A 26,360-nucleotide genomic window follows, 5' to 3' on the forward strand; every position below is an offset into this window, starting at 1 on the left:
CTTCACACTTCGACTTCAACTTCAGTCTTCAGACTTCTAAACTCTAATTAATGCATATTATATATATAATTCTAAGAAATATTATGTTAACCGCTATTTCCGATATATCACCGATATATCACCGATATATCACCGATATAACCGATATATCGAATATCGGTCCTGACCGATATTTCGTATTCTGACCGATATAACAACATAGGCCCTTGCTTCTTCCCTTGGTTCGGTGGTTCCTCCTTTGCCTATTGTAAATCAACCACCACTGCTCTGTTCTACCCTATGCTTGATGTAGTAATTATTTGGAACTTGATGTTCAATGTGTTTGATGTGTGCATTCAATCTGCCTCTTACTCGATGTTTTTTTATTCGTTTTAGATTTGATTCACTTTCACCTTATCAAATGACTTGAAATCCCATAAAAAAAACACATGAATTGGTTGGATTCTTTCCTTCTTATCGTCTATGGTGGTAGCATGGGTTTTGGTCATGTTCAATAATTTGGTAACAAACACTATAATATGCTGGGAATTGAAAAGAAGCTGCTGTGGTTGCACAGTGATAGGAGAATGAAGCATTATTATTGGAGTTTTCTATCAGATTAATGTTTGAACTGTCACTATAGTGTTACCAGTGGACATATTGGCCAGTTTGCATGATATAAAATTGTGATCTCATAGCTCTTATGTTATGTGTAAGAATGTTTTTTCTGCCAAATTCTTACCCACCATATAGTGATCATATTTTAGTTTTTGCTTCATAGCTCTTATGTTATATGTAAGAATGTTTATAGATATGATACCATTGAATTAGTTTTTCTGCCAAATTCTTACCCACCATATAGTGATCATATTTTAGTTTTTGCTCTTTTGATGATTTCCATTTCCATGGAGTCCTATGTTTGGATCAGTGAAGTGTATGCCACTTGCATTTAATTGCATTGGATATATGTAGAGTAATTAAAAATAGAGTAGGATTTGGGTAGATACTGGAGTTTTGTTGTCTGAGATGGAGCAGCATTATGGTTCTTTTGTGGGTAAAAGGGGAATAATAGCACCACAATTCCTTTTGATGTATGTATGTATGTATATTGTGGTTTAGCTCATGCATTTCTCTTTTAACATTGCAAAATCTATGGCCTTGCAAGGCTTGGGCATGGGAAGTGTTTGACACAATGTGATATATGGTACTTTATAATTTTTGTAATTTATTTGTGCATGTAATTATCAATTCAGAACACTTATCAGACAATTATTTTTCATTCAGCATTACATCATATAAAAGGGTAAGTTTTTGTCATTAAGACTGTTCATTCAAAACATTTTTACCAAACAATCATTTTGCATTCTGTACTAAATCATATAGAGCATCTCAATTATCCTGACCACTTAATTTTTCAGCATCTGCCAAACAGCCCTGCTTTTTGTGTATTTTAAATTTCACGCGTCTAGCAAGAACACTACTTCAATTAGCCTGGACACATCACACAAGAAAGATGTATGCAGCTCTATAACTCGATTGCAAAGGGATTGAGGGAAGTAGACACGAGATTACAACGATACTATAAAGGTATCTCTATTTTTGCCCTAAAGCTCTGGTTTTGTTTGTGTAGTTGATATTAACCTATTATTAGTAATATAGTAAACCATCTCAATTTGTATAAAGCTCATGTTGATTCTGTAAATTGTAATTGAATTTTAGTAATGTAGATGTAGTTCACTAGAGTAGACAGTAGCTTGAATGGTGAAAATTTAGTAATTAAAAGTTTACTACAGTAGAACAGGAGCTTGGTTTTAGAAATTAAAAGGTTGGAACATATAACATATTGATCATTGGTTTTGGTAAAACATATTGGTGAATGGTGAAAGACTAGCATGAATTTTTGCTTTATTTTTGTTAGTAATAGTCTGATTGTTATTGTTTCATTCAGATCAAATATAGATCAAGATGAATAATCAATCTACCATTCATGTCTTTTTCAAAAGAAAGCATGCTGATACAATTTGTAATTGGTGAATGATGACTAGCTTGTGACTCCTTGGCTGTTTTTGAATTAGTTCGTCGCCAATAATTGAATTGCAGGTAACCAATCGGTCACATAATATCTGTAGATGCGTAGTTCTATCCTCTCGAATCATGTGATATGATTATTCATATGAATTTAAATTTCGTAAAAATGTTAGTTATCAGGGATTTATGACACGCATGGAGTTCGGTAGTAATGTTCTTTTTCATGTTTCTATGCAGTAATTGTTTGTATGAACATGATGATGCGTCCCATGAATCCACCTCCATTTCAGCCGATTGCACCTGCGCCGTGGTTTCCACCATTGCCACCATTGACTAGTAGTTTCTGGAATGCAACAAATGTGCACGGTTCCCTGAAGGAACTACAAAACACTCTTGAACTTGCAGAAGCAATGTGAGTAAAAGATACTAATTTCTAAGATGATTTGTTTTAGTTTTAGTATAGCTTGTTTTTGGAAGTAAGAAATTCCCCCATTTTGTTCACAGTTTTCTTTGATTTTCCCCTAATTCCAACTTCAAGTCATCGAGTTAAGAGTTCTTAAACTATCATCGGAGATGTAAAATTGAATTATTGTGATAACTTACCATGAACATGAACCCAAAAGGGCCTTTGGCCTAGCGGTATCGTAGCCTTTGACCTCCTAGGAGGTTAGGGGTTCAAACCTCACCAAAGGTGAGGAGGGTGTGTGAGTTTATTTGTTGCATTTGCCGTATATAAATATTATATACTTCAAAAAGAACATGAACCCAAACTTTGTTTGACCATAAATATCAAACTGACATGCGTGTGATGCTTCTGAACAACGTAGGATCATTTCAAATGTAAAAGTTATTTTGTATGATTGAAGATGGTGTGTTAGATCTTTCCGATTTGTGTTCTTTACAGGGAGAAGGAGTTGGAGATGCTTATCACGATAAAAGGTGGGAACCAGCATTTAGAACAAACAGAGGACAAGGGATGTGAAACTGCGATGGGTAGATTCTTGAAGCTTCTAGAGAATAACAGGATAACGTTGGACACACAAGAAAAGATCTCTGTGGAAGCAGCAAATGCTCTAATGGCGAAGCTGAAAAACGAGGTTGAGCCATTTAAGGTTATTAGTGATGATAAAACGCCATGGGAGGAGAAATCTACAGCAGTGAGATTAGCGAATAAAATGCAGAAGCATAAGAGAAACAAACTCTGGCGGAAAAGAAAGAGACGGCGAATCGGGGAAATGATTGCAAAGGTGGTACCTCCGCTTGCACTTCTTTTTACAATAGTGATACTTGAGCTTACGTAGTTTTTGGTGACTTACAAGGAACTTGAGCAATTTGAACAAGCTGATCAAGAAGCCGATGAATGGAGGGCTAGCGAAATTGCAAAGGAAATCGCAGGGCGTAAGGTGATATAGAGGCTTGCAGTATATAATTTTCTATATTTTAACATTTCACTCGTTATACACGTAGAGGTGGTTTCATTTACAAACCCAACCATCAATATAAATCATACAAACCAATCTCAACCGTTCATCTAGTCTAATGAATATTTGATTCAATGAATATCTCGACTGTTTCCTAATATAAAACGTTGATCATAATAAATTAACTCTAATAAACTTCCATAAATATCCATATCATAATATCTCAATTGATTGGTTTGTACTAATGGTTGGGTTTGTAAATGAAAAGATCTCTATACATGGAATTTGAAACCTACATCATCACCATTTAAAATGTTTATATTTATTTGCTTAAGCCTTGATGTCGTTGGTACTCAAATGCAATAATGAGCTTTTTTTGAAGTATATAATCTTTGCATACGGCAAATACTCGAGTACGAACCTTTGGTGAGGTTTGAACCCTTGACCTCCTCGGAGGCTGGTTGTAGTAACCTGGATACCGCTGGCCATTGATCCTTTGGTGCAGTACAAAGTATTTATAACACTAATTGGCTAAATATATCTTTTTTTCTATCCTTAACTTATGATCCAAATTTTTCCATTGGTGTGTAGTTCCAAAGCACAAGTTTTCCAAATCTAAACAGAGAAAGTTTGTTTGCAGGTGGAGAAAATGAAGGAAATTGCAAAGCAAAAGGCTAAAGAGGAGCGAAGGAGATTAGAATCGGAGGTAATGATCTTGGATCTTATGTCAGTAATTTATCTTTAGTTTTTATGAGCTTGCTAACTGCTGATGTTTCTTTATTAATATGGGAAAGAAACTGCAAGGTGTTTGATCTATATGAGTATTCTGGACTTGTATGGCCTAATAACTTTGTATATTATTTGTTTCAACCATGGATAACCTCATGTTCTCAAGAATGTGAAGTTTACATATTATTAGAGAGTGTATGAGAGATGCAGGGAGGATTAGTTCATTGGTCATTATAATCCTCTGGACGGAACTTAGATGTTCATTTTGCCTTATTTCAGCTTGAGCTGGTGTTGATTGTGGAGAAGTTGCAAGAATTACGCTCCATCAGGATCCAGAAATTAACAAAGCAAGGTTTGTAGTAGGAAGACTGTCAGCTAAATAAAAATGCACATCTGAATCACTGAATGCCATTTATGTAGTTACTGTTTGTTTACCTCTTAGTAGTTCTATTACGAGACAATCTCTGAATGGCTAAGAGGTGAACCTTGTTTGGCAAAAAAAAAAAGTCTCTCTTAATGGTTCTAAAACCCTCTTAGTGATTTTGTATCATGGGCATTCACCACTCTAATTCCATTGTAAACAATTACTGAACAATTATATTTCATTTTGTACTATATCATGAGAGCCTCTTAATCATATGGACCACTTGATTATTCTGCACAAAACCATTCAACAACTGCCAAACAACCCCGTAGTTGGTTATCATGTTATTCGATAGTGATGATTTCAGATAACTAATACCTTATTAACACAAACTGACATACGAAATTATGCATGAGCGTGTGCTATAAACATTGTTCTAAAAAGCATGCCGTGGCATCTTGAGGCATTATTGCATAGGTTTTTTTTTAACGCCTTAGTTGACTTTTTAAGTTTATTTTTCTTAAAAGTTTAACATATTTTTTTTGTTTTTTACGTTTTAGGTTGGTATGAGCTCTTGATATAACACTTTTTGTAATCGCTCTATATATATGAGTTTTTGATATAACATGTCTGTGTGTGTATACATAATATATACATTTGATGTGCATACTTGCTGCCTTACATTTTCCATGAGGAAGATCATGTCGCATCACTTTAACTATGCTTTTGGTTTTATAATTGTGCAGGCCATTTTCTCCCGGAGGAGGACAACAAATTTCTTGAGAGAATTCGTGCTGCAGTTGAGGAAGAGGAGCGCCAAGCAATGGCTGCAGCCGACACGGGTGCTGCTAAAGAGGCCATTGCAACAGCCGAGGAGTCTCGAAATATAACCAGTGTACCTGCTCTAAACTCGGAAGATCAAATCAGTGTCAAAGATGGAGATAAAGCAAGTCAGGAAAAAATAACCGAAATTGAAGCAAAAGGAGGCTCAAGTGCAGCTGCTGATACAGAATCTAGGAAACAAGAATCCCAAGTTCCAGTCCCCAGCAGAGGATATGATTATTCAGCTAGCTTACCGCTTGAATTTTATCACTATTATCATGGAAGCAGTACCGACATGGGAACGCTAATTGAGGCAAGTTTTATAATTTTCATTTTTGGTTCCTTTACGTGTCTCATAAATGTCATATTTGTTTATAGAAATCTACATTTTGTCTTATTCTTGAGCAATCACTACAATGAAGTCGGCTTTATAGGACATTAAATGTGTCTAAGGGGCCGTTTACAAAACACTTACCCGATAAGCGCTTACCGGTAAAATTCAACACTATCACTTTCTTACCCGATAAGATTTTAGTCCACCAAAACGGCATTGGATACAACAATTTACCTGGTAAGTGCTAACCGTGGTAAGAGTCATCGTCCTCACTTACCGGATAAGACTCTCGGTCTTTGGCTCGTTCTTACCGGGTAAGATTCTTGGTCCTTGCCATATTCTTTCGGTAAGGTAATGTGGTCCTTGCCATATTCTTTCCATAAGGTAATGTGACTTGGTAAGCACTTACCTGGGTAAGCGTATGGTAAACAGCCCCTAAATGTTCTAATGAAATCTTTATAGAACTTAAGTTTATTTGACTAAACAATTGTTCGTCCTATATAAAGGTGTTACAATAAGTCGATAGTGGTGTCTTACCAAGTTTTATAAAGTGTCCCATTAGCCTTTTTATACAAGACAATTTGAGAAGTGTTCTATAAACACATCTTTTTGTAGACTCTTGTTTCTACAAAAAATTTCAAACAAGGTCATATAAAAAGACTGGTAGGACGTTATATTTCAAAACTGTCCTCAAAAAGTTGTTGGGACTTCCCATCAACTTATTGTAACACCTTTACATAGAAAACACAATTGTTTGGTCCTATAAACGCAAGTCCTATGAAACAGTCTATTAGGACATTTAAACATATTTGACTACTAACAAAATGATACAAGCATTGGCTACATTCTTTATTCAACTTGGGTTAAGCAGTCATGATTTCTATTACCTAATTACATGCAATTATAGAACCGTTTATTCAATCTCATCAAGTTTGATGTCTTGTTGCTTCCTGAAGAAATCCGTTTGATTTCAGATGATTTTATTCTGTCATACAGGTCAGACGAACATGGGATGCATATATAAGACCTGGAGGAAGGTGCGCATATTACGTTTTTCATACATTTCTCTCGAACCTAAACTGGCTTAAATCTTAGAAAGCACAAAAATCCTCTTTATAACATTGATGATTAACATCCTCCTTGCAAAGTTGCAGCTCTAATTATTTGGTTAAATATCAACTACGGGACTTTTTTGCAGTCGAATACCAGGTCACTGGGTTCAACCGCCCCCACCAGCTGATGAAATATGGGCATCTTACCTCGTGAAACCTCGATAACCTTTCACAATGGTCACATGAAGCTGTTAAGCCTTCGTAGCAGTTGCTGTATTATGGTATGTTTCATTTAAGCTTTCGGAAATACCAACATAACATCTTCTGCAATTCTAACAGTCCATGCTCAATTCACTTCTTTTTGCTAAAGACATATTACTGCACGTCTATGCAAATTATAAGAGTGTTTTATGTTGGAATAGTTATAGATACATACTCTGTATCTATACAAGTATACAGCTTTTGAAACTTATCATTGTATTCGATTCCCATTTGTGTTTTTGAGTAAATGTTATTGACCACTGAACCTCCTATGTTGATCATCTTTTGCCACTGCTACTTTCTGGCCAAAAACTACTTCCTCTATTTCAATGAAAAAGAGACAGATTTATGTGTACTATTACTCTTTTAATTAACTATTGGACAAATTTACCCTTCATAATTGGACCGCCTTTGGGCGTATAGCTCAGTTGGCAAAGGGGTCGAGTGACTTTGCTCAAATACACAATGGTTATATCGGGCGGTTTTTGGTCTAAATGAATGTTACTTGATCACATAACACACATTTTTCCCAAGGAAGGAAGCTGTGTAAGTTGACCATTGAAATTTTCACAAATGGAAATCAAGACCACATGCATGCATTTATAAACGGGTGATTGTGTGAGAATAAGAGTTATGGTAAGAATGGTAAGAAAAGTTTTAAGTTTTTGGATGGATTGACTTTTTAATTGAACTACAATTTAATGACATTCGGCTACCTTTAACTACAATTTTCTTCACTTTTAAGTCACTTTCACAAACTTTGCATGCATGAATTTGTTAAAGTTTCAATCATAATGATAAAAATAGGTAAATAAAAATAGTTGAACGTAGATGAATGTTTCTTCTCACCATAAATCTTATTCTTATTGGAACTCAACCTTGTATATGTAAACACCTATGCATTGCAGATTGTTTAGTGGCTTTGATCAATCATGAAGACGGGCAAGATTTTTCTCACTTCTATTCTTACAACCTTTAACCCTCAAACACAATTTATTATCACAACCTTTAACCCATTAAACACAATGTATCATCACAACTCCTCAACCTTAAAACACAAATATGAAATCACATCAAAGTGATAATATTTTTGTGTATGTTCAAAGTGGCAGTTCATTCCAGACGATAAACGGTGCCTTAGAGTATATGTCGTTAGGATCCCTCATACGTATATTACGTTTGCCTTCGCCTTCGCCAATAACACATTTTGGTTTGGTTAAACGTGTTGCGAAAAAAATTAAGTTTACGTAGTCCTTTCAGGTTATTTTATAAAGATAATTCCAGTCAAATCGTAGGCCACTAAATGACAAAATAGTGGTCAAAGTAGGTGGTTATAAAAATGACATTTTTCAGATATAATATCTGATTTGTCCCTCAAATCAGATACAAATAATTTTTTTCGTATCAACAATTATTAAAAAATATTAACATTCAGTGAGTTTAAAGAATATAATAAAAATATATAAAAACATTTGTTAGTTTATTTATGCGTTTAAAAGAAAGTAGTAAAATTATAAAGTTTGATGTGATTTCATATTGTGTTAAGAGTTGTGGTATATTGTGTTTAAGGATTTTAGATTGTGAAAGTAGAAGTGTTTGATTTTATAGAGAAAAAACCACAACATTTCGTCCTAAAACAGATAAGATACCAGTCAAAATCGTCCCCCGTTTATTGAAAAACGTCCCTTAATTGTCAAATTTATATCCTCACTAAAGGACAAAATAGCAGTCAAATGATGAGGTAGGATCGCCCTGGGGTTGTTCCGGGGGTAGAAGGGCAATCCCATTGTTTTATAAAAATCAAATTTTTTGTCCCCAAATCAGTTACATATGAGCCCCTTTTGGTACTTTTTTTGGTCAAATCGCCTCTGTATGGTTAACATGCCCCTCAAAGCGAAATCCTTATGGTCATTTTGTGTAAAAAGAAGGGAAAATGGCTATTTTGTTAATACAATACGTATAAATTGACTATTTTGATGATTTTCCCTTTTATTACGAGCCAAACATATAGCCAATCCAATCACCTTTAGTTTTCATGTCAAAACATAAATTGTTATAGATTTTTAACATATTTTCTAAAATTCCTTTAAAGTGGAGTCAAAAGTCAAAATTATTAAAAAGTTACATTCAACTTCAAAAGATTCTTTATTTTGAAGATTATAACATTATTTTTATTACTAAAAATATCCAATACATTTAATAATATATTATTTCTCTTTCAAAGACATTTAAGTTCAAATACTCATATTAGCGAGAATAACAAGATATCGTTTCTCACTTGGAAGCAATCATTTTGAAGAATTTTACTGTCTTTCTCTTAGTTTCCCGATTTTGATGAAGGTTCTGAAAAACCTGTAAAATCTTTATTTTTTCTATTTTAGAGAAATTAATATTCTGATACTTGTGACGGTATTGATGGTATAGTTGTACAAGAAAATTAGCAAGCAATTCAAGCCATTGGCACCATGAACTTGACAATAACTTGTACAATGGATTGGTAATAGATGTACAAAACAACCCAATAAAAGCTTTCTACATGAAAGACATAGAATAGGTGGTGACTTCAATACTAGTATTTAGAAGCCCTCAATAACACTCTTTGTAGGGGTGTTAAAAGAGGGATCTTATCCAATCCAAACAATTTATTGGGTTGAATTTTGTCATTAGATCAAATTCAATTATCATTGAAAAATCAATTCAATCTAGTCTAATTCAATGCACAATCAGATCAAACGGCCTATTCGTTGGATATTAATAATAGTTATCTATCTGATTGAATTGGATCAATCTAATTTTCAACCAATTGTTCATATATTTGCTTAATTTTTGAAAAAAAAAACATTATCTAAAAATATCAACTAAAACAATACTATGAGATATTATGAGATATGTTTTTTATTTGGTTTGTTAGATTCTGGATTGACATCTAAGAGCTAGTCGATCCAATTTGGATTTTGAATGTTTCGGATTTGATCCAATCCAATTACAGTAGGTCGTTTTTAATTTGATCGGATTAGTTTGGTTTTATTGCATTGTACATTGTCATTCAAGAACCGATTATTTTAATTCAGATGTTAGAATGTTGGGTTTGCTCTGATTCAATTAGAACCAACTAAATCAAATTATTTTTTACAAACCTCTACTTCTTTTAACATAAAAGTGAGTCATGATTTTTTTTTGGCAAACGAATGCCTATGAGAAAATTTAATATTTATTACAATCATATGAACTAATTAGTTTGTGGTAACCGTGATATCCAATCTCTACCACAAATCAATTATATAAATTAGGAAATTTATAATTTTGGTAATTTTGAATTAAAATTTTAATGCAAAGACATTTTAAGTATTTTCTCTCTCCTCTCCTCTTTTCTCTCTCTGTTCCCCGTCCTCCGGCCTCCGACCACCGTCTTCCAGTGATACCACAGTGGTATCACAATGCATCTTATATGTACTTGGGATCACACTGATGTTGTTTGTATGATCGATCGGAGATGTAACACAGTGATATCACAATGCATCTTATATGTACTTGGGAATCACAATGTGTCTTTTGTTTAGCAAAGTCAATATTTTTAGGTATCACAGTGGTATCACCAGAGGACGAAGGACGGAAAGAGAAGAGAGGAGAGAAAAAAATATCTAAAATATTCTTACATTAAAATTTTAATTCAAAATTATAAATTTTCTAATTTATCTATTGATTTGTGGTTGAGATTGAATCTCACGGTTACCACAAACTAGTCAGTTCTCTCTTGACTGTAGGGGTGACAAAAAATGACCCAACCCCCCAACCCAACTCAGAATTAGCAAGTTGGGTTGAGATTTTCAACCCATTTAAAAAATGGGTCAACCCGCCTAACCTATTTAAATAAATGGGTTGGGCTGGGTTAATTTTTTCGGCCTATTTTCAACCCGTTTACAACCTGTTTCCAACACATTTAAAATATTATATAATTTTATTAAAAAAATTCAACCTGTTTCCAACCCATTTAAAATTTTATTTTATTCTTAATATTATATCTAGTATTCTAAACTTTAATTTTGTTTTATTATTAATTAAAAATCCTACCGTCGTAAGATGAAAGTCTAAATTCCAATCGCCTCAATTACTCTTAATTATCATGAAACCCTAAGAAAACATTTTAATCCATTACTCCATTATCGCCTCCAAAGTCCAATCCAACTCTTTAAGAGAAGTAGATGATCAAGATGAAAGTAATGCCGAGAGTGAACTTAGGGTTCGTAAAAGTAGAAGTCGGATTACTTAAAATTTAAAATTTTCAAATTTATTTTGAACAATATATTTGTTATGGTTGTGTTTTATTCCAACTTAAACAATTTGTTTGTATTTGTATTTGTATTTGTGGTTGTGTTTTATTCAAAAAAGTTAAAAGTCTAGTCTTTTTTTTAATTTAAAATTAAATGGATCAACTCAGGTTCATCCATTTATTTAACAGGTTGGGTTAACAAAAAGTGATTTGCATCCTGCTACATGTAGTACTATAAGTAGCAGCTACAAATCCCTTTTGCTTTTTTTACAACAAAAATATGAAAACAACCCGACCTGAATATTGCAAAACAAATCCCTTAATATATTATTTTTAATGGAACTGTAGTTCTTACCATTAACATTTATTTTGTATCCAATTTGAAAAAGTTCATGAGTCTGCTTTTGTTCATCAGCTCAGGAATAGAAGCAACTAGCATAATAATAAACAGAACTCCAAAAACTAGAGACACAACTCTACAGCATGTAGAACAAAAGATGACAAACACCATCCAACATCCAAATACTATAGAGGAAAAAGGTCGACACCAAGAAAACTCCAATGCCACTTGAAAGAGTGAAAATCATAAGGCCCCAATTGAAACCATTGATTGATCAAATCAACATCAAAAATGTAAGAACAGAGCCTTAATAGTAGATCAAATCGGTATTAGAAATGTGTATATTCACCATGTGTAAGTAAGTACATAGCAATATCCTACTTGTATCCCTACAAATTTAACACACATGTGATGAAAACACGTCTTTTACATTTCAATGTTGATTTGATCTGTTAAAGGGTCTACCTTTTAAATTTAATGCTCATTTGATCCATCAAGTGTTTGAAATAGAGGACCCTCATGATCTACACATTTTCATGTGACGATAAAGTTATCTTGGTGTCGACCTTTTCCTCCATAGAATTTGGATGTTGGGTAGTGTTTGTCATCTTTCACACTGCATGTTGTGGAGTTCTGATTTTAGGATGTTACTATAAGTTACACCCATTCTCCAAATTTTTTAGGGTACCTACAGATATGGATAAAAACCAGCCAGGTGTATGGGAAATTGACTCAAATAGCTTTTTCACTCATTCAAATTGGTCTTCTAGCCATTCATCCTCCTGATTTACCCAATTGTTACTACATCTGCAATATTATGGACCTGGCTAAAAGAGAAAAAAAAATTCAAATTCCACCAAGTTAGCAAGTGGCACCGTCACAATTGCGGACCTAGCCGTCGTAATTGCAGACCTGGGTTGAATCTGACAATTTTTTTTTGTCTTTTAGCTCGGTCTGCAATATTACGGACATAGGGACATTCAGGTGAACCCGGGAAAGGAATGGCTAAGAGACCAATTTAAATTGGTGGAATTGCTATTTAAGTCAATTCCCCATATCCATCTCCTTTGCTTTTTCCCCCTACATGTAGTTTCTCCCAAAATAATACACCACACTTGGAAGCAAGTACACTTTGATGAGCTCCCCAACGTTCATGGGTTGGTCCCATGCAAGTAGGGGAAATTAAAGTAAACATTTCACACACTTTTCGCTACCGAGATTTTGCCGAAACAATTGTTCTACTATTTTGAAAAGGAAACAATTGTTCTACTCTTTTGAAAAGAAATCAATTTTGGTACATCTTACCCACCTCCGAGTGGGGTATATACTGGCTCATTTGGTTTGGTTTACGTCTCGGAATCTCACAATGAACTATTCAAGGTTCTCTTGAGGTATTTTCGTTTTAACCAAAAATGGCTTGCAAGAGATCAATAATAACTTACAACATTAACACTGGTCTAACACCAGAAAAGTATCATAAAAACAAATGTACTAGTAAAGTTTGGGTACCTTCAATGAGGAGGCAAAAATTGATGCAACACTAAAGACTGCGCAACCTGTGCATGAACAAAGAATATCCTCACGTATCAAGAAATCATAAAGAACATAAGAAAAAGATAAAGGCCACAAAGAGAACATTTTTCATAATGGTGTTTATCAAACACTTACCGGGTAAATGCTTTACCATTGTCACTTATCTTGTCGAGTAACATTCACGGCCATTAAAATGAATTGTTGTTAAACATCTTTTACCCGGCAAGAGCTTACCACACAAGTCCTTTTCACTTATCAGGTAAGATTCTAGGTACTTCCTACGCCTTTTAACGGGTAAGATTCATCGTACTTGCCATGTTCATAAATGACCTGTGGTAAGCGCTTTACCGGTAAGCATTTGGTAAACGGCACGTAAGCATCAAATTTACTTTACAGGAAACAAATTAGCAATGATGATGGAGAAAGTTTACCATATGAGAAAACACAGCTGCTGTCAGTTGTTGAATCTCTCTTGTGGATAAGCTCCTGCACACCAGTTCCTCACAAACTGCAAGTCTAACGAACCAAAAAGATGCTTCCAACTCAAAATAATATTCATACACCACTTCAAACTATGGTTTCAAAATCAAGATAAAGATCGGCAACAATACCGATCCTCACCTAACCAAGATTTGACCAAAGTACACCTACGATTATGAGCAAGCAAATCACCAGATCTAAAAGAGTGCATCTTATTCAGATGCTGTAAACTGAAACAACAAGAAGATCATCATGAAACCGAAGAGTTCAGCCTGGAAACCCCTGAAAGGACAATTTCATAGATAATTCTACTTCGAATCTAAATAAGAACAATATAATCCCTCAGTTTGTTCAATCAAGAAATCATAAACTTGAAAAGCTTGGAAACATTTCTATTTGGCTTGAATCAACGGTTTTTGGTCTTAAAATCCGTAACGAAAATTTTCAGTATAATATTGATTAAAATAGAAGCTCCAAAACGATCTAAATTTACATAATTTCAAATTAAACCACGAATCAGAACCTAATGAATAGAAGTGAATTAACAATCCATGATACTCATCAATTCATCGCCCTAACACTTAACAATTAACAAACTAGAGAAACAGAACACAAGATCTGGTGACTGCTGTTCCATCGACCAATAGATCACCTCCGACGACGGCCGTCGGAGTATTGTGAGAGAGGAACAACCTCCGCCAACGGAGTTGACAACGGCGTCGGAAGCGGCGAACTCCGACAAACAGGACATGTCGCATTGAGCTTCAACCAAGCGTCAACGCAAGTCAAATGAAAACAATGCTTACAATCAGGCAACATCCTCATCATCTCGGCCTCTCTATACTCGCACAAACAGATCGCGCATACCGAATCAATCGCCTTCGGAATCCCTCGCGTGAACAGAAACTTAGGGTACGAGTTGATCACAGATTGATCCAGTCCAATAACGACGTTCTGATCGTCGTTGTTGTCTTCGCCTACGAAAATTATACTTGGAACCATTACGCCGTTATCAGAACCACCGCCGTTAGGGTTTCGGATTTGACGACGGTGACTATGACGGTGACGGAAACAGATGTAGGAAGCCAGAAGGAGGGAGGAGAAGAGGACGAGAAAGCCGAAGGCGATGGCGATTGCGTAGCCGAGACCCAGGTTCGTTATGTAGTAATGCGTGGCGCTGGAGAGTGGCGGCGGTGGCGGTGACGGGAAGGGGATGGTGGTGGTGGTGGACATTGAAGAGAATGGTGGTGGTGGTGGTCCATTTGGAGGGAGAAAGAACGGAGGAGAAAGATTAAGCGAAGGGGGGGTTTTAGAGGGTGGCGATGATGGTGGTGGTGGTTGGGTCGCTGAGCTGCAACATTAAATGACTGCGGAAGAAATTATAGAAACCTCATTAATGGCCATTCCCCATCGCCATTCACATCAAACCCAAAATAATTTCATCATGGTTATGTTTTGCAACCAAGGGATTTGGATTTTTTTTTTTTTTATGAATTAAGTTTTTTTTTATGGAAATTGATATGAGGTATTTTATTGGTGTTGATCTTCAATTATGATTGATTTAAGAATGAAAATATATTTTACATTTTTCATCATAGCTTACATTCTCATTGGAACCCAACATATGAGTTAAGGGTTGTTTATTAAATGTTTACAGGTAAACATTTACTGGTATTAATTATCTTATGATTAAGCATAACATGAACCAAGAATCTTACTTTGTAAGTGATATAACAATGATCGAAAGTTCTATTGAGTAAGTGAGAAAAATGACTCTTACCCGGTAGCCTTTATCAAATTTAAGACGCTTATCAACAATTCATTTTGGTGGCCAGAAATATTACATGAGAAGATAAGTGAGAGTAATTTCTCTTGCCCGTAAAAATAGACACTTCTTTTGACTCAAACTAAAAGAAAAATATGTACAATTATTTTAGAACATATGGAGTATTTTTTATATTAGCTAACATATTAACTTATAAATTAGTCACATTTGATTAAAAAAAAAACAGTTGATAAGTTAAATGATAATATAAATGATCTAAAATAACATGTTTAAAAATTAATTATAAAAAATATTATTGGCACTAGAAGGATACTCGCGCAATGCAACGAGATAAATATCCATTTTAATGTTTAGTTTTTATTATTTGTATCGATATAATACGATTTTATGTGGTTTTGAGAAAACGGTAATGTTTTTATTTTTAAATGAAATATAAATTTGAAGATAGCATAAAAATTTGAAAAAAAATTAAATCGATATTAGTATGAAATTAACTATTTAATAGTTTTCATTTTTTGATATAACTTTTTTAATTCAATTTTTTATTATAATTTAATTTAGATTTAATAATAAAGTAATTTATTTTTAATTTAATAATATAATTTTTTTATAAAGATAATGATTAAACATTATGTTAAAATCAATGATTATCATGATTATATTTTAGATTTTCTCTATTTAAAATTGATGTTTATCTTATATTTGATTATGTTTATCTGCAGTTAGTTACACGAATTTAAAAATGAAGCTTTAATAAGTTAAACTTACGCAAAATTACTTGTAACCTTGAATTTTAAGCAATATGCATCAATAAACAGTACTTCATGCATAAAATAATGGTTTTTTAGAGTTTTTGTCAAATGTTTTATAATATAGTATAAATAACTGAAAAAAGTTAGATAATATCTTTCAAGTAACAATTTAAAAAATCATTTATAGTTTATGACTTATTTAAAGTCATACTTCTTTAAAACTAAAAATTATATCTAAATAGAATTTAATACAATGTATATCATCAATGCCATAGGTTACCTTAAGAAGTGATAAATATTTGAAAAATAAAGAAGTGATCTTAGTCTTTCACACAGTTAAAATCGGATTTGACCAGTCAAAAGCTGCGATTATGCGAGAAATAGAGGGGATAGTTTCATAACTTTTACACATATGCGGCATATGAGTTCATATATGAACATGTGTAATTCACATATAAACCATATGTTCATATGTAAACCCTATGTAATTCGCATATGAACATGTGTGATTCACATATGAACCCGTGGGTTCATATGTGAATCAGTTAAAATAGTTCACATGAGGAACTAATTAATGGTTTCACATATGAACATATATTTCATATGTGAATCAAACAGGTTCACATATAAATCCGTTAGCCGTCTATTTGTAAAAATTACAAAATTGTCTCTCTATCTTTTGTATATTCATACGAGGAATTATCTGGTGTTTCATAGTCAAAACGTCAGGATTAAGAGATTATTTCAAATTTATTATTTTCTCCAAAATTGTTGATAATAGTTGTAAAACTTGTATCAATTGATTAAGATGGGGATTTTGATCCCCTGTGTCGTAAGAGTAGAGCATATAACGATGAATGCACGTTTATATAAGCATGTGTAATGTATGTATTATGTATCTGTTTGTTTATTGCACAATTTCCACAATAAAAAACGATGCATAACAATCCAGACAACAAACTGAACGATTGCTTGTAATTCTCCATCACATACCTTTTTAAAAAAAGTTAATGTATTAATATATTTAGTGATACAACATTTAAGAACCATAATAATTGCTCCTACTTTCAACACGCCAACCGTTTTGCAACTTTGATTATAACTGATATTATCATGCATAAAACCTCCAATAACTTATGTTTGTCTTAAAACTATAATTTTTTTCTTCCAAAAATTTCACTAGCCATTGGAATAAGAACCGAATCTTATTCCTTTATAAGAATGTGGATGGATGGGGCTTGGAGTGAGGTCCCGGTATTCTTGAATCTCTAATCCACATATCTGATGACCATTCATTTTATTACTATGACATGTGAGGTCCTCGTTCTTCCTTTACCGATATTTATTTGCTATTTGTTTTATTTCCGTTCTTGTTGTCCTAAAAATCCGATATATAACCACAAGGGTGGTGTCTGATTGGTTTGAGCTTGACTCCAAATGTCAAAAGTACCAGGAGGTCTCAGGTTCAAATCTAAAGAGGAATAAAAATCTCCTTGTGGCCATGGAGGTTCAAATGCGGTGACTTCGGGCCATTTGCAAAGCAGGTGGTCGTCCTAGGATTAGTCGACTCACATAGCGGGTTGGATATCCAAGTTAATAAAAAAAAACCGATATACAAACTATAATCTTAAAAAAAATGTTATTTTAACACTGCCAATATATTAATCCATAAATTTCAATGAGGTAAGCTAAATACACCCTTACATGTTGGCTAAATATTTTATCTATTAATTTTTTTCTCATACACATCAACATGATGACGTATTTTTTACATTTTTTATACATGATTTGAACTGATACTAATTTTAATGATATAACAAATCCCCTTTCAACAATGTAATTGAGACAAAAAAACATATAACCACAAAGATTGTTGTCTTGTTCATTAATGATTCGTCAAAGGTTTGAATGTTGAAAAGATAAACCGAAAAAGTTTTGTCCTTTTTTGATGATTGTGGAGGAACAATTAGTTTGCCTCCATGTTATGGTCCAACTCCCTTTTGTTCATTCATAATGAATAAAACCAATAATTTATTAAATTTATAATTATTTTGTTAGTGTTAAGACTATTGCTATTATACAATACAATCATTATTTATAGCTGGTTATTTTTTATTTTTTTTATTAACCTGGATATTCACCCCGCTATGCGAGCCGACTAATTTCAAGGCTACCAAATGCTTTACAGATAGTTTGAAGTCACCGCATTTGAACCTCCGTGACCACAAAAAGATTTTTATTCCTTCTTGGATTTTAAAAAACATGTATTTTATAACATGAACAATTTAAGACGTTTAATTAAATATTATTTAAAATACCCGTCAAATATCTATTTATATTTATTACAATTATTATTATTGACCAATTTTACATACGGGTTGAAAGTTGAAACCATTTAATAAATACGTTTTAAAACATAATTTAAAGATTGATAGGTACGTTTTAAAACATAATTTAAAGAGATGATGTTGATGGAGGCAAATGAGTTATTACAATTGAACATTTTCGATGTCTTAACTATAAAAAAATGAAAAATAATTAATACGTCTATATAACTCGGGTTTATGCATATCAATTTTTTTAAATAAAATAACGTAATAAAATGTTACTATTTCAAATACTATATGAAAACTACGTTAATTTAAAGACTTGGTTTAACAAATTACAAATTTAACTCAAAGTCCGTTCCTTCTTTCTTGTCAAGCATTTTGCCAATCTAATCCCTTTTGCCCTCGTCCCATTGCTCACTAGCCCTGCCATTTTCACCCCTCGTTGGCGGGTTACGGTCTATCGACCATCGATAAATCAGAGATTACTTTTATTATTTTGTTTTTGTTTAAAGTTCAGTTTGCATGTGTTAACAATGAAGAAAAATATTTGATATTTAGTCAAACATTTAAAATTGCATTTATGTATTTTCACCATTAAACAAATATAATTAAAAGTTTTTTTTTATTATCAATTTTAACAAATTAGAGTATATGCTTTGTGAAGAATATTGAGGTATATAGAAGTAGTTAAATAATAGGGTTAAATGCATGAAATAGTAACGTACTTTCATAAAAAAATTTATTATAGCATTCTACTTTTGTTTTTCTTTATTACAACAATGTACTTTCAAATTATTTTTTATTTAGACATCACACTTTAAAAAATCTACCCATTATAGCAATGGGTAACATGTTACCTTTTAAACCAGTTAACTACTTGAATTATTTTTGCTTGTGTGACTTTAATGAGGTGATGTGGATAATACATCATTTTGATGACTTAATTAATATAAAAATAAAAACATATTTTCAATTATTATTAGTGATTTTCATTTTTCATTGCTATGATTTAAAAAAAAACATTTGATTTTTTTGACTTTTTTTATTAAGTTGCATGCAAATTAAATATTCTAGAGTAAAATATTTCTCAAATAAATATGTTACATTATTTTCGAGATATATTTTGTTTATAAAAAAGTAACATTTCTTATTTTATGTTGTTAAAAAAATACATATCTTTTAAAGTTCTCTCTATAATGTTAACGAAATAAATTGTGTTGTACAAATTTTTAATATTGTTATATTAATAAATAATTTAAAAAACCAATTAATTTAATATATTTATACGTTAAATAAAAGTTTTTGAATAAATATAATTTATTCTTTAAAAGATAATATCTTTTTGGTAAAAAAGAGAACAGTTCTTATTTTTTTTTTCTTTCAAAAAACTCATATTTTTTAAAAATATTAGCGAGATAAGTTGTTTTATATTAGTTTCTTTAATATTAATATATTAATGAATAATTTAGAATGTTTTTAATTAATTTAATATATTTATTAAATAACATATAAAATATCTAAATATTAAAATTAAAAGTACATTGTTTAATAAGAATTAATAGATGCTATAATAAAATAATTTTAAAAGTACAATATTGTAATAAGAAAGTCACATCACTATAATATATATGGACAACTTATGTGAACAATGAGGTGGCATGAAACCTGGTATAATGGGTAAATTTAAATCAAAATGTTACCCAATGTTATAAGGGGTAATTTTTTCAAAGTATAATATTCTAATAAAAAATAGTTTTAAAGTACATTGCTGTAATATGAAAAACTAAAAATACAATACTATAATAAAAAAAATTATAAAAGTAAATTACTATTTTATGGAAGTAGATTGCTATACACATATAATCTAGAGTTTGACTTTCCTCGTACACTTTTGGTCTTCAATTGCTCTACTAGTAATGTTGACTTTCATGGTGCAATTCATCCTCACTGTCACATATTTGTTAATAAAAGTCAAGATTTTGACCCTGCCACCGACTCTTGTGTAGCTGCTCATTGTCAATAATCCTCTTCCTAGATCACTCTCTAAGTTAGGGTTTCCCAATATACTGTCAACCATGATGTCCACTGTGATGTTCATCCTCGTCGTCCGTCGTGCCTTCGACCTCCCTGGCGGCCCTCGTGCCGCCCCTACCACCGTCCCGTGGTAGTATAGACTCGTTGTGGTGTTCTTGTACCTAGATCGGTACAGATTATCACGTATCGAATACAAATTTTGGATCAAACATTCGAATTTGAAGTAGAGTTGACGGAAATTAGAAATTAACATTTTGATTTGACCAAAACTTGAACCGATAGAGACAACATTTGTAAGTGTGCACTTCGCATCTTCTAACTCACGTATGTTTACCTCATCGCCTTAATCGATGTCAAGTAAATCACAATTACACCAAAACGCTTGATGACACTAAAATCACCAACAGACAAATCGTTGCTAAAATACATAATATATTAATCAAAATGTGTTCGTCGCTGACCTGAAAGATGCAAAATTCGGGTTCTTAACTGATATATCGGCTATCAACGACATGTTGGTTCCTGGTTGAGGGATGGTGCCATTGATAAGGTTGAAACTACGATCAACCATGACACTATTCATTCTGATCTCTGGTTCTTTAATCTTAAAGACCGTAAAGATCAAGATAACCAGCAACACAAGTAGGAGGATTACGACAGTAACCATGTAACCGCACCACTTGATCACGTGGTTCCTTCGTTGCAAGGTGGTTTTCTCTAAGATTGGTTCTTCATCATTGGCTGGAGCCAGTGGTCTCACCTGCTCTCTTTCATCCATGTTTAGATAGCTAGGCAAAGGTATGTGTACGGAGTTTGGGGTTTTATGCGGATACAATCTTCGTGACATATTTAATTTTTAGAGTCAAACATCTGATTAACGGATTCATACGTTAAATATATTGAGTTTTTTTTGTTTTGTTTACATACTCAAGTGGTTGTTTGTTTACCTCTTAATAGTTTCATTAAGAAGCAACCTCTAAATCGTTAAGAGGTGAATCTTGTTTGACAAATTTTTTTTGCCTCTTAATGGTTCTAAAACCATCTGAATGATTTTGTATCATGGATCTCCCTTGACCATTAAGAGCCCTAATTCCATTGTATATAATTACAAAACAATTATATTTCATTTTGCACTATATAATGAGAGCCTCTTAATCATTCTGACCACTTAATTGTTCTGCACCAAATCATTCAGTTTTTCGTTGTAAAAAATAATACAAAAAGAGACTGTTTTTGCAAAAAAAAAAAAATTATAAACAAAATGTAAAATGCAATATTTGATAAATAATCTTTAAATAAATTACAATTTGCAAATTCATCGTCATATTATTAAATTACTTGTATGTTTTTTATAACTAATTTGTTGATAAAATATAATTAATAACAATTTGAGCATGAAAATGAAAATGAAAATAAAAATAAATAATTAAAAAACTAACCTTTCTAAATCATAAAAAAAAAAATCTTAAGTATAAAGAAATAAAATACAATCTCTTGAAACATGTGACTAACAAACTAAACAAAGTATTAGTTAGGGATCTATGTTTTTCTAAAAATAACACTTAACCACCTTTGAAATCTGACCGATCAGACATTTACTGATTCAACATGTTTGTTTTTTTTTAAATAAGAGCTTGAAAGCTTTGTCCTTTCTCTAAATTTTTAAGTGATAAAGAAACCCCTTAATGCCTCTTAAATCATAAACGTTTCTCGCTTATAGATCTCGCTCTCAAGCTTTCTATCTCTGCTCAAGCTCTCGGTCGTCACGATCTCTCGACGAGATACACGGCCGTCGAGTTTGTCGAATCAGGCATGGTTCTCGGCCTTGGAACAGGTTCACCACCAAACACGCTATAGACCATATCGGAGAACTTCTTTGGTAAGGAAAGCTTGTTGACATCATCGGAATACCCACTTTGACGCAAACCCATGAGCAAGGTTTATCTCTAGGGATACCTCGGTCGGATCATGATACCCACCCGGTTCTTGATTTGGCCATCGATGGAACAGATGAAGTCGACCCATATATCCATTTGGTCAAAGGATTGTGACCGGAGAGTTGGGAGTTAGGTTTAGAAATAAATGTTTAATAAATATTAAGAAGAAAACGACTGGAAACCATAAAATTAAAAAAAAAAAAAAGATTATAAAAGAAATATGAAATTGTTAAATTAATTTTAGAAAAATAAAATATCCTGGGTAAAAAGAAGATATATTGAGTAAAAATAAAACCTAAATTATAAACGTAAAACATAAAATTTAATAACATAAAATCTTAAATTAAATTTTATTATATAGAAGGCTTGGATTATGAAATCTTACATTAGATTTCAAAAAACAAAGTAATGACTTATATATAACTAGAAGGATACCCATACAATACAGCAAGATACATCGAGATCATGTTTTGTTTTGTTTTTTTGTCTCTGTCGATGTAATACGGTTTTATGTGACTTTAAAAAATGACAATGTTTATATTCATAAAAATTTGAAAAAAATATAAATCGATATTAGTATCAAATTAACTTTTTAAAAGTTCTCATTTTTTATCATAAATTAATTTAGGTTTAATAACAAAGTAATTTATTTTTGGTTTACTAACATAATTTTTATAAGGATAATAATTGAGTATTCTGTTATAAGTATAACTCAATGATTATCCTAATTATATTTTGTATTTTTTATATTTAAAATGAGATGTTTATCTTGTAGTTGATTATGTTTATTTATAGTTAATTAAACGAATTCAAACATGAAACTTTAATAAACACACATTTTACTTATAACCTCGAATTTTAAAGTAATATGCATCAATGATAAGTACTTCATGCATAAAAAATGGTTTTTGAGAATATATGTCAAATGCTTTATAATATAGTATAAATAAATGATTTTAGCCTTTTATTTGGTCAATATTTGCGACTTTAACTTTGAAGTATCAGATATTCCTCGTATGGGTATACAAAAGATAGATGGGTAGTTTCGTAACTTTTACAAATATGCGACAAACTGGTTCAAATGTGAACTCGTGTGATTCACAACCAGTGAATTAGTTCATATGTGAATTAGTTAATTAGTTCATATGTAAATCACAAGGGTTAATATGTGAATCATATTGGTTCACATATGATTCACCAAAACCCTTTTATAAAACCTATATTCGTATATATAAATAACAAATAAACAACGTTTTGACAAAACAACCCTCTTTTGTCACATCAAACCAGAAAATACTCATGTATTGCATAACACAAAAATTTAATGCTTCATATAAATCAAACCATAATTCCCTCACATCACATTGGGTGAGACAACCTCATTTTCTCGCAACATGCTGGTGCGAGAACCCAACTCATAGCATCACACTGGTGCAATCAACATACATTGAGTGAGACAACCCCATTTCCTCACAACACGCTGGTGCGGGCTCCTATCTCATCGCATGACAATGGTACGATACACAACTTAGGTGAGACTACCCCATTTCCTCACATCATACAGATGCGAGAACCTATCTTCACATCCCACAGGTACCATAAACACAACTTGTCGCATCACAAGGATGCGACAAACACACTCCTCCCGTCACAAGGATGTTATAAAAGCAACTCATCGCATCAATAGGATGCGATAACCCACGGTCATCGCATCACAAGAATGCGATAACAAGTCCTTGCATCACATAGATGCGGTAACTCAAGGGCATTGCATCAGAAGGATGTGATAACAATTTGATATATGATCAAAAACCCAGAATTTACATTCCATTAATTAAGCAACACTTATCTTGGTATACATCTCTCCTTGATATGCCACATTTATCTAAAATACAACTCTCCTTGATATGTCACCCGTATAACCAAAATACACATCTTCTTAATATGCCACCTTTATTCCATTTACTTGATAAAATCATATCAAAACCCAGAATTATGCTAAAAATAACATAACATTAGTTTTTTAAACTTTTCATATAAAGAACCATATGGTTCTATTTTCGACACTAAAAAATGAAAGCTTTTAATAAAAACTCACTTTGTTCCACAGAGTAGCAATTAAACAACAACAATTATTCAAAACTAGAATCACAGAATCAACTTTTTTCTTCCTTTTTCGGTTTTGTTTTGCTTCGCCTCAAAACACACACACACGGAAGCTTTTCTTCGCTTTTACCATCTTTTTCACAAAACCCTATGAGATAAAACAATATCTCATATAACAATTATAAACCATAAGAGGTTGTGGATGAATAACAAAGCAAACCCTTCAACTTCTACCTTTGATCAAAAACAACCCCGAACTTGTAACCGATAAACCCGGTTATCACATTACATATGATTGTTTATAAATATATAACAGTAAAAGAAATTTTATTGGAGGCCCTTGGAGATCGGAGGCTGTGTGCGGTCCTGTTGTCTATGATATAATACCAAGTACAATGACTTAAAAGATGAACCCCAAATTTAATAAGTGTTTAGTTAATCTAGTTTGAATTCATAACTTTATGTTATTAGTTACTATAAAATACAAGTAATAGGGTTGTTTGTTTACCTCTTAATAGTTTCATTAAGAGGCAGCCTCTGAATCGTTAAAAGGTGAATCTTGTTTGATAAAAAAAAATCGGCCTCTTAATAGTTCTAAAACCCTCTGAATGATTTTGTACCCTGGGCCTATCTTAACCATTCAGTGCCCTAATTTTGTTGTAAATAATTATCAGATAATTATATTTCAGTTTGCACTATATCATAGGAGCCTCTTAATCATTCTGCATCAAACCATTCAGCAACTGTCAAACAACCTCTTATTGCAATTAAATGTTAATTTAAATATTTGATTTGTAATCAAGTAATTTGAAATAAAAAGTACCAAATTCTTTTTTAAAATATTATATTTATTTTAAATAAAAACTATATGACTGATAACAAAAAACGTTTTTTAGAGCATCTTCAAAAAAAAAAAAAAAAATTTAAAATCGTAATAATTGAGATTTTATTTTTTGTTTTGCTCTAACATACTACAACAAAATTGAGTTTATAAGACGCAATCAATAAATAAGTGTATTAATAAACTGATTTATAAGACTTAGTTTATATGACTAAGAACAATAAAAATGTCATACCAGACGTTGTAATAAGTTTATAAGACGTTTTTAGACGTTTTAACGAGTTTTTAGGACATTTTTAATACAAAGAGTCAAATTAGTTATTTTATCAAAGTTGTCCTATAAACCAATCTTTTTATAAGACACTTGTGTTTGTAAGACACTTTTTCAAATAGTGTCAAATAAAATAGCTAGTATGACGTTTTCTTTATAAAATTGTTCTAACAAACTTGTCACTACATCAAAAAACGTTCTATAAACTTATTACAACGTTTTGAGATATGATGTTTTATTGTTTGATCCTATAAATTATGTCTTAAAAAATGTTCTACTATGTTGCTTATTTATTGATGCCGTCCTATAACCTCAATTTTGTTATCGTGACAAATCATATATATTTTTCTCTAGACCAAATAAACAAAATAAAACTCTAAAATTAATAGAATCCTTAATTTTCATTTATGTATATTTTCATAGAATATATCATTAATCCTTCTGCAACTTTAAAATTCAGAAAATAATCCAACATTCTCGTTTATAACTTTAAGATTCAAAGAATAGCCAATCAATTTTTATTTAAGTTTTTGAATATACAAATAATAATTTCATCAGTTTTTCAGTAATCTTTAGAAACTCAAATAATAACCTATCGATTTTTATTAAAACTTCAAATATAAATTAGTTTAAGTTGTATCATATTTTATTTATAAAAAATCAATATTGTTGTAATAAAAATATATAGAA

General features: G+C 32.1%; 3 protein-coding genes across 8 annotated transcripts in view; 1 reads left to right on the plus strand and 2 right to left on the minus strand.

The window, feature by feature from the left end:
• LOC112523529 (U11/U12 small nuclear ribonucleoprotein 59 kDa protein) overlaps window positions 1-7,098 on the plus strand; it is a 15,764-nt gene extending 8,666 nt beyond the window's left edge. Inside the window, exons 2-11 of one of the 4 annotated variants that reach the window (XM_025133168.1) lie at window positions 1,398-1,566; window positions 2,025-2,079; window positions 2,245-2,419; window positions 2,912-3,254; window positions 3,327-3,410; window positions 4,069-4,134; window positions 4,437-4,509; window positions 5,268-5,656; window positions 6,674-6,714; window positions 6,832-7,098. In XM_025133168.1, the coding sequence (XP_024988936.1) occupies window positions 2,256-2,419; window positions 2,912-3,254; window positions 3,327-3,410; window positions 4,069-4,134; window positions 4,437-4,509; window positions 5,268-5,656; window positions 6,674-6,714; window positions 6,832-6,943 (1,272 nt within the window). In that variant the 5' untranslated portion in view covers window positions 1,398-1,566; window positions 2,025-2,079; window positions 2,245-2,255 and the 3' untranslated portion in view covers window positions 6,944-7,098. Of the gene's footprint in view, window positions 1-1,088; window positions 1,283-1,397; window positions 1,567-2,024; window positions 2,080-2,244; window positions 2,420-2,911; window positions 3,255-3,326; window positions 3,411-4,068; window positions 4,135-4,436; window positions 4,510-5,267; window positions 5,657-6,673; window positions 6,715-6,831 lie in introns of those variants that run through there. The other 3 variants (XM_025133165.1, XM_025133164.1, XM_025133167.1) reach the window with 3 other exon arrangements.
• Window positions 7,099-12,597: 5,499 nt separating this feature from the next.
• LOC112523142 (RING-H2 finger protein ATL68) lies at window positions 12,598-14,977 on the minus strand. 3 transcript variants are annotated; one of them, XM_025132615.1, is made up of 3 exons: window positions 14,420-14,977; window positions 13,565-13,649; window positions 12,598-13,156 (listed from the first exon to the last, which is right to left on the minus strand). In XM_025132615.1, the coding sequence occupies exons 1-2, from the start codon at window positions 14,844-14,846 to the stop codon at window positions 13,588-13,590; spliced, it is 489 nt and encodes a 162-aa protein (XP_024988383.1). In that variant the 5' UTR covers window positions 14,847-14,977; the 3' UTR covers window positions 12,598-13,156; window positions 13,565-13,587. The 3 variants fall into 3 exon arrangements, with proteins under 3 accessions (XP_024988383.1, XP_024988382.1, XP_024988381.1); XM_025132614.1 differs by having other exon boundaries at window positions 12,598-13,463; XM_025132613.1 differs by lacking the exons at window positions 12,598-13,156; window positions 13,565-13,649 and having other exon boundaries at window positions 14,045-14,977.
• A 5,368-nt stretch (window positions 14,978-20,345) lies between these two features.
• Window positions 20,346-21,293, minus strand: LOC112523618 (late embryogenesis abundant protein At1g64065). Its single transcript, XM_025133287.1, has 2 exons — window positions 20,977-21,293; window positions 20,346-20,676 (listed from the first exon to the last, which is right to left on the minus strand). The coding sequence occupies exons 1-2, from the start codon at window positions 21,291-21,293 to the stop codon at window positions 20,346-20,348; spliced, it is 648 nt and encodes a 215-aa protein (XP_024989055.1).
• Window positions 21,294-26,360: the final 5,067 nt, after the last annotated feature.

This window comes from Cynara cardunculus (assembly GCF_001531365.2).
Source record: "Cynara cardunculus var. scolymus isolate 2C chromosome LG 12, CcrdV1, whole genome shotgun sequence".
In the NCBI taxonomy this organism is placed as follows: Eukaryota; Viridiplantae; Streptophyta; class Magnoliopsida; order Asterales; family Asteraceae; genus Cynara; species Cynara cardunculus.